Raw genomic sequence first — 8585 nt, forward strand, 5'->3', positions numbered from 1 at the left:
GGCAAGCAATAGGCAGCAGCATGAGAATATCACCTCTCCTTTCCCCAACCTCTTTTGGACTTTGAGACCCAAAATTTAATGGAGATGAGCATTACCCCAAATCTATTTGCAGAAACACTTGGCAACCACTGTGCAAAACTTGCATCTCATCTATATATAGAGTTCAGGATAAAGATGCATCATGGATTTCCAGCTAATGCTACTTTGGGCTGTTTGGGCTTTGCTTTCCTAATTAGCTCCAGACATTGGTTGCTTTCTGGACCATTACTGAAGCCAGAGCACACCTGTTCTAAGATGGACCTTCAGGCAGGAATGTGCTCTTGCACTGATCAGAGTTCACCACTACTGGGTGAAATTTGGATTCTTAACCACAATGTGCTTCACTTCACACTCAGCTGCACTGAGTTTCCCCTTCTATCCAGTCCTCATCCTCACTAGTCAGTCAGTATGGCAGAAATTCCCTGCCCCAATCCATGGACTTTCCTAAACCAAACAAGAGTGCTTTCCTCATTCCATGGAATCACTCCTCCAGGGTCCCCAAATGCCTTTGAGCAACTTCCAACAGATTTTTTGGGCACAAAATCCTGCTAAATGCCTTTTGAAAATACAACAGTACAAGAGACCTTCTCCCTATCCCTGTGGACTCTAAATTTAAAGAGCTGCACAGATCTTCTGCCACTTAACTTGCTATTTAACACGTTTATCCTCTCTCATGATCCATGTTTCTAAATTCATCTTTATTATAGTTTGTTTTCCTTGTACACAGGTCCATCTCACTAGCTCAGGACACCCACAGACCCACATTTAAAACAGGTATCACATTTGTTCCGCCCAAGAGCTAAGCCCTGTGAGGTAGCCAAGGGGAAGCAGCTTCTCACTCTAAATACTGAGAGAGGCTGAGAGAAGACCTGGAGCCAAGACAGGTGGTGCATATTAAAGGTTTGATATCTGATCACAGACGATCATGGCAATCTTTATTTTGAAGAAGTAACCTTTTATCAGCCAAATCTTACAAAGCCTTCCCTGAACATGCAGACAGTAAAACAAAAATGGAAATTTACTCAATTTTCTACAAAGCTCAAAGCACCTGGGCTGAAAAGAGTTCTGCCCATACAGCCCACAGGTCATCATTCCCCAAGAGAACTCAGCTGAGAGCAAAGGCAACTGTGTGGAGACAAGCAAGAGCTTCCTCTTACCCTCAGGATGGGAAATGCAGGCACTTCTATGCCTTCAGTACATCCTTAATGGGCAAGCAGGAAAGCAACTGAAATGAGATATCACTGAGCAACAGCTGTGTAGAAAGAAATTACAATCTTCTGCCTGAAAGTAGCACCTACAGCTGCTTTCATCTGGCACAGACAGAGCTCTTCATGAGGAAGCTCCCAAATCTGTAGCTTTTGACTGACTGACTGCTTAAAACCGTGCTATTTAACCTTTGTCTCCAAGGTAACTCCAGATAAGGTGGTCCAAATCTATTGGGATTTGCTGATTTCTAAGAGCTTCCCATTGTAGGAGGTGAACACCTGCAGGACAAATTAAGCCAACTGGCAAGTGTGCCTTTCGAGCCCTCTCCTGCAGGTGCCTCAGAAGCAGCACAGGTGACACCAGGTCAAACATTGGTCCAAGGACTCCCACATTGTTACTGTTAAAAGTCCTTGGATTGACACTCCAGTTTTCATCCAAGCTAATCACTTCAGAATCACCATCCCATGGGAACAGCTGCAAGTCAGGGCAAAAGAGCAGGTGATGATTTTTGAATTTTGTGGCAAGTAAACTACTGTATTTTTGGTGCTGGAGATACAAAGGGGTCTTACATGTACCTAGAGCAGAAACACCACTCAAGCAGGAGTGTGGAAAGAGGGCAGCACATGTAATGCCAAAACAAACTGCTGTGCAGCACACACTGGTGCAAGACTTAAGGCAAAATAATCTCTAGTGATCAACACCCAAGAGCCACAAGAGTAAATATTGTGGGGGAATTTGAGAGACTCAGTTGGCATCACAAAACCAGAAAGCAGAGCTGAAGAACTGAGAAACAGGATAGAGAGCATTCCTTATTTGTATCTTATGCATGTTATTTGTCAGTTTTTGTGGTAACAGTTTACAAAAGATGACAAAAATTTAGTTTTGTAGCCTCTCCTTTGGGCCAGGCCTGTAGAAACATCATCAGAAGGTCTGGATGTCTGTGATCCAAAGTGCAGCTCAACACTTCACTCCTTAGGAGCTTTCTGGGAAGTAGGAACCAACACTGCTCATGTCAGGCTAAAAGACAAAACAGAAAGAAGGTTTAGTTATGTCAGAATGCAGAAGGCATTTCAAAATACCAGCTTCAGTCAGCTCTCACTTTCCCACTACAAAGGTGCAGAAGAAATTTCCCTTCCTAGGAAAGGACTTATGAAAAGAGGGAACAGCCAGCCACAGGATCAAACCTCTCAGGCTGGCAAAGGCAAAATGCACATTCAGCCTGGCCCAGGTAATGGTCTACAGCTCAGAGCAGGTTTAATTACAGGTCTGATATGTTCAGAGACATCAAGACTTTGTACCCAAACTGTAACAGAGCAAAGAATAATTTAAAGTGCTTTCCACTGAAGGAACTCCTTATGACATAAACAATTCTCTGATTGTGGCTGAGAACTCAGCAATCAAGTTACAATGCTCAGGAAGTTCAGGAACGCACTTTCAACACCACATCAGTTGTGCTCAGGATTGTAACTCAAGGCCCAAAATCAGCTCCCACACGACATTCATCTATGTTTATGCCTAAATGTAAAAACTTTTGCTTATGAAAAACATTTACACACATTAATGAATGGGGAAGGTCCCATATCATTATCACTCCAGATAGAAAACAACACCTGCCTCACATTAAAAAGTAACTTGAACAAAGCCTTTAACAAAAAGGCTTAAAAAAAATTCAAATTAGCAGTTTTAAATGTAAGAGGTTTATGGCAGCAGCACCTGACAAGTTCCACAGTCTTTTTGGCTCCAGAAATGGTTATAGCAAGCATTTGAAATAACAGTTGAGTAACTACAGTGATCTAAAGCCAAGATGACAAAGTCACTGCTATTTTAACTTCTAAAACAAGATTTGTTTTTAAAAAAACCATTCATGCTATAGCTGAGCACTGAACAGTTAGGAAAGATCTGACACTGAAATCTGAGGCAGATGTTAGTTCTCACAAAAAGGACTCTCACTACAACAGAATATTCCATAACCCAATGAGTAACTACTGCCAATAACCAACAAAAGGGGAGAAGTGAAAAAATTATAATTAAAGCAGATAGATAACTGTGAAACCAGCTGCTTTTATAATAAAATCTTGCCTGTTCTGACCACGATTCTGCCCAGAGGTGGATCCTCCCTACCTGTCAATCAGGGAATCCCTCATGTTGGTGGCAATGGTGCTTGGCTGAGCCTCGTTGAGCCTGAAGATGCTCTCGATGACAGAGAGCTCGGTGCTGGTGGTGTCCAGCCCGCAGAAGGCGCACCAGTCGTTGACCACCATCCCCGCTGCGATCACCTCGCTGCCGCGGTTCACCGTCCCCGCCTGCCGGACACAGCGGCCGTGAGCAGGAGCTGGCACAGCTCCCCACACTGCCCTGGCACAGCTCCCCACGCTGCCCTGGCACAGCTCCCCAGGCACAGCTCCCCACACTGCCCTGGCACAGCTCCCCACGCTGCCCTGGCACAGCTCCCCACGCTGCCCCGGCACAGCTCCCCACACTGCCCTGGCACAGCTCCCCACACTGCCCTGGCACAGCTCCCCAGGCACAGCTCCCCACACTGCCCTGGCACAGCTCCCCACGCTGCCCCGGCACAGCTCCCCACGCTGCCCCGGCACAGCTCCCCACGCTGCCCCGGCACAGCTCCCCACGGTGCCCCGGCACAGCTCCCCACGCTGCCCTGGCACAGCTCCCCACACTGCCCTGGCACAGCTCCCCAGGCACAGCTCCCCACACTGCCCCGGCACAGCTCCCCACACTGCCCTGGCACAGCTCCCCAGGCACAGCTCCCCACACTGCCCTGGCACAGCTCCCCACATTGCCCTGGCACAGCTCCCCACGCTGCCCTGGCACAGCTCCCCACGCTGCTGAAGAGAGTAACTCTGCCACCAGCAAAGTTCTGAAGGTGTCAGATAAAATGATTAATGAACAGCCTTTACTCTCTGCTGAGAAACTGGTGTGGCATTCAGTGACAGAGAATCCGATGAGCAGGAAGAATAACAGCATTCACACATCCAGCTGAGCAGGCACAGGAATTTCTTACTTCATCTTTTTAAACACCGGCTTCAGCCAAACTACAAACAGCCTCACATTCTGTATCTGAACAATGTGCATAATCCCAGCAGAGCAATATTTAAGAAGGCAAGTAAAACCACTGAGCAGCTTATCCAGACTCAGAAAAGACAGGAAACTGTCTGGAAGACTTGGTTCAAGTCTTCTCCTCATCTCCCATTCAAAATCACTTCACAGAAAAACAGTATCTGGGAACCCCTGAGTTGGAAAAACACTGCCCCTGAGTTGGGAGGGAATGGGAGGAGCAAACACTCCACAAATGCCTTACCACAAGTGGGACCTGCAGCAAAGAAGACAGCTCATCCTGGTCATCGATTGAAGTTTTGGGGTGCACAATTCCTCCTTGGTTACTAAAAACACAGTAACTTCCAACCAGCACCTGGTCTGCTACTGTTTGTCTGAACACCTCCACTTTCAGCACATCTGCCAGGATCTCTTCTGTCTCCTGCAAATTGAAGAAGGATAAAGCCTTCACCCAAACAGTACTGTGGAGTGGGAAGTCAAGCTATTCCTGCACACAGCCCTCTGCTGGGAGCCTCCCATGCTGCACAGCCCATTGCAACCTAGCCACGCTAACACACACAGCCAAGCTCCACATCCATGTTCCCAACTTCCTGTGTCACTATAAACACAACCTCATGCCTCTGCTGAGAAATGCCCAAATCCCTCCTCTCTGTTGGCAGTACATTGCTTGTATCAATTCTCAGGAGTCCTCTTCGCTCACAAACCACTGGGACAAAATGGTCTTATGCTCCTCATAACTCTAACAACCTCCTTCCTTCTCCAGATTTCACTGTGAATTATTTCCATTTCTCTCTCTCTGGCCATCTTCCTTTACTTTTTACACTTTTTAAAAACATATAGTGCAAAGCCTTCTCCCATTCCCTTATTTTTCCCTTTGCACTCCTGCCACCAAGTCTCATTCCTTTATCACCTTTAGCACAAGCTGGAACCAAACACTGTCAGGGCCTGCAGCCACACAACACATCTCTCTCAATGGTGTTAAGGTACCTGTTCTCAGATATAAAATAGGAGTGATGTTGTCTCCTTGGCCCTTATTTTAAACTCTCATACAAGAACCCTCTTTTTTTCTTTCAGGCCCCTATAATGATGCACATCCATGGTCTCTTTCAGCTATAACATGCTCTGGCTCACTCAGATGTAGCTTGTAACTCCTCCTGTGGCCCTCACTGCACTCCTCCTTACGCTCCTTATTACACCCCTGCACACTCTAATTCACCCAATTTTATGCACCCAAAGCAAACTGCACCCAATGATCACTGATTCACAGAATACTTTGGGTTGGAGGGACCTTAAAACTCCTCTCATTCCATCCCCTGCCACAGGCAAGGACACCTTCCACCAGACCAGGTTGCTCCAAGCCCTCTCCAACTTGGCCTTGGACACTTCCAGAGATGGGGCTTGGAGCTTTTCTGGGCAACCTGTACCAGGGCCTCACCACCCTGTCAGAGAAGAGTTTCTTTCCAATATCCCATCTAGCCCTGCCCTCTGTCAGTGCCCCCCTGTCCTGTCCCAGGTTACACAGGACCCCCCCCTCCAACTCCTTCCCTTCTCCAAAGCACATTCACCACCGCTGCAGCCTCAGCCTGGGCAGCGTTTCCCAGCCCCACTCTGCATGTGGAAGCATCCTGGAGCCCTGTACCCTGTCCAGATCCGGGTGGACCAGAGCCACGTAGTCATTGCAGGTGGTGACGTTGCCCAGGGCCGACAGCCGCTCCTCCACGCGCTGGATGCGCACAGAATCCGGGAGGCTGTTGCGGATGTGCTGCAGCTCTTGGTCTGTCGTGCTGCTCGGGACCAGCAGCCCGTGTCTGTTCCCTAAAATGACAAAAGGAAATAGAACAGAATGAAAATCATGTCTCCACAGGGTGTGTTAGCACTTCCCTGCTGTTCACACATGGCTTGAGCTGCTCTTGCTCTGTGCATTTCTTCCAAGCCCAGAATTTTGCCCAGGAGATGTAAAAATAACCAGCACCTCAGGAAAAGATGGGCACTATCAGTATGCCCTCAGTATGGGCACTATCTTTACTCCCTTCTCTCTTCCAACAGGACTAAAGGAGGCTCGAGGCTCTCAGTGGGATTCTTAACAAGGAACTCTCTGTGCAGATGCCATCTGCCCTACAAAAGGCTCAGTGCTACTGTTGTGTGACTGTGGCAGCAGGACTGAATGGTTAAAGAAACAAATAAGCAAGAAGCTGGTCTGACCTAAGGTGTCTCACCAGGAAGAGACACGTGAAAGGCTTTTCTCTGACTTTCCCATTCAGCAGGGCCTCCCCCTCCCTGGGCACCGAGGAGCAGCCGAGCTTCCCTGGCCCCAAGAGCCGACACTCCCCCACCCGGCTCCTGGGCGAGTCTCTGTTTCCCTACGTCCTTCACAGCATCAGCCAGGTTGGAAAAGGCCTTTGAGGTCATCCTTCCTCCTCCTCACACACTCGAGGCATTAAACCAACCCTGGAGCGCCAGGGGCGCTGCCCCACGGGCTCCCCGGCCCGGCTCAGCCCTGACCCAGCCGCGACCTTTCCCCGTTCCCCCGGGGCTCCCTCCGGCTCACGTACCCACACACATCCTGCCGATGATGCGGCAGCCGGCGATGGAGGCGTGAACCACCGGGATGGTCCCGAAGAGCTCCCCCTCGAACACGCTGCAAGGAGAAAGCGCCGCGTCAGGGCCCCGCGGGGCCGCGGGCCGGGCCGGGCCGGGCCGGGCCGGGCGGGCCCCGCTCACCTGTAAAAGTTCTCGGAGCCGCCGATGGCCACGAGGCAATAGGCGTTGGTGAGCTTGGCGAAACAGCCCAGCTCGTTGTTGTTCTCGAAGCTGGCGCGGACCGCCATGGCAGGAACGGGAATGCGAGCGGGACCGGGAATGGGAAAGGGGCTGGAAACGGCAACGGGAATGGAGCCGGGAACGGGACTAAGAAGGGGGCCGAGACGGGAACGGAACGGAGCTGCGTCCGGGAAAGAAGCTGGAATGGGACCAAGATTGGGCTGAGAACGGGAACTGGGCGGGGTCGGGGCCGGGAAAGAGCTGAAGCGGGAACGGGAACGGGAACGGGCCGCAGCAGCTCCGAACGCCTCCCCCGGAACCACGAGGCGGCGCAACTTCCGCTTCCGGCGGGGCAGAGCGGCACCGGCCGCCCTCGTTGGACACAGCGGCGCCTAGCGGCCGGGAGGTGAGAGCGCCCCGGCCCGGCCGAGCGAGCGGGACCGGCCCCGGCCCCGGCCCGGCCGAGCGAGCGGGACCGGGACCGGCCCGGGCCGAGCGAGCGGGACCGGGACCGGCCCGGCCGAGCGAGCGGGACCGGGACCGGCCCGGGCCGAGCGAGCGGGACCGGCCCCGGCCCGGGCCGAGCGAGCGGGACCGGCCCGCGGCGGCAGCGCCGCCCCAGGCACCGCTCGCCAGCCCGGGCCCTGTGGGACACAGCTCGTCCCCGTGTGCCCGGATCCCACCCGCGGCTGGGCCGGCCCGGGTGTCCCCACAGCCCGGAGAGGCCGCCGCGGGCCCAGGTGCGGCATCGCTGTCCCTGTCCCTGGTGTCCATCCCTGTCTCTGTCCCGGTGCCAGTGTGCTGTCCCTGGCCACTGTGGGCCCCCCCATTTGTGTACAGCCCCAGCCCATGGCCTGGTGCTCCCCAGGTGCTGTCCCTGTCCCAAAAAGAGCCACGCCTGGACACCCCTGCCTGCTCCGTCGCGGTGTAGGACAGCGGACATGTCAGGTGGCAGGCCGCCCACAACCAGCTGCTCCCGTATAGAGGTCACCTGTGTCAGCTGCCACCAGTGTTCAGGTGTGCCCCGGAGCAGCCCCCATCCGTGTGCTGACACCCACCGATGTGACAATGTCAGCTGTCCGCAGATGCCAAACGTGTGCCCAGACATGTCCCTGTCCCCTCCTGGCCTGGCATGGCTCAGCACGGCGGGGTGCTGGCCACACTCAGTGCTCACCCCCTCCACCAGGACCCAACACAGTTTTTTCCAGCAGAACAACTCCTTTATTTTTCACACCCCCCTGCCTTTGCCCATTTCATTTGCACCATATGGCTGCAGGGAGAGGAATTGCTCAGCATGGAGAGAACCAGGGCTCACCCTGAAGACCTTAGTGGCCATATTCCAGGTGTAGCAATGGCTTTGCTGTACGTTTAAGGGGAAATGGTTCTTTCCCAAATGTGCAAAAGGAATGTGGATGATATTTATGTGCTTTTCTCCCTCCTGCCACAATCATGTATTTGAAAATTTGAGCTGCAGTTGCTAATCTCATCTGAATCAGTCATGTACA

At 52.2% G+C, this 8585-nt stretch overlaps 1 protein-coding gene across 1 annotated transcript; it reads right to left on the bottom strand.

Annotated features, from left to right (window-relative positions):
- Positions 1–952: 952 nt before the first annotated feature.
- On the bottom strand, positions 953–7413 carry EIF6 (eukaryotic translation initiation factor 6). Its single transcript, XM_021546292.3, has 6 exons — positions 7042–7413; positions 6873–6958; positions 5960–6135; positions 4565–4741; positions 3367–3548; positions 953–2262 (listed from the first exon to the last, which is right to left on the bottom strand). Exons 1-6 carry the CDS (start codon positions 7146–7148, stop codon positions 2253–2255), a joined length of 738 nt encoding a protein of 245 aa, XP_021401967.1. The 5' UTR covers positions 7149–7413; the 3' UTR covers positions 953–2252.
- Positions 7414–8585: the final 1172 nt, after the last annotated feature.

This window comes from Lonchura striata, chromosome 17 (genome assembly GCF_046129695.1).
Source record: "Lonchura striata isolate bLonStr1 chromosome 17, bLonStr1.mat, whole genome shotgun sequence".
In the NCBI taxonomy this organism is placed as follows: domain Eukaryota; kingdom Metazoa; phylum Chordata; class Aves; order Passeriformes; family Estrildidae; genus Lonchura; species Lonchura striata.

Coding starts and splice junctions, on each gene's coding strand:
- EIF6 (XM_021546292.3), bottom strand. CDS start 7,148: ATGGCGGTCCGCGCCAGCTTCGAGAACAACAACGAGCTGGGCTGTTTC. Junction 4,742..5,959: donor TCCACCCGGATCTGGACAGG/GTACAGGGCTCC, acceptor TTCAATTTGCAG/GAGACAGAAGAGATCCTGGC. Junction 3,549..4,564: donor TGCTGCAGGTCCCACTTGTG/GTAAGGCATTTG, acceptor TGTGTCCGGCAG/GCGGGGACGGTGAACCGCGG.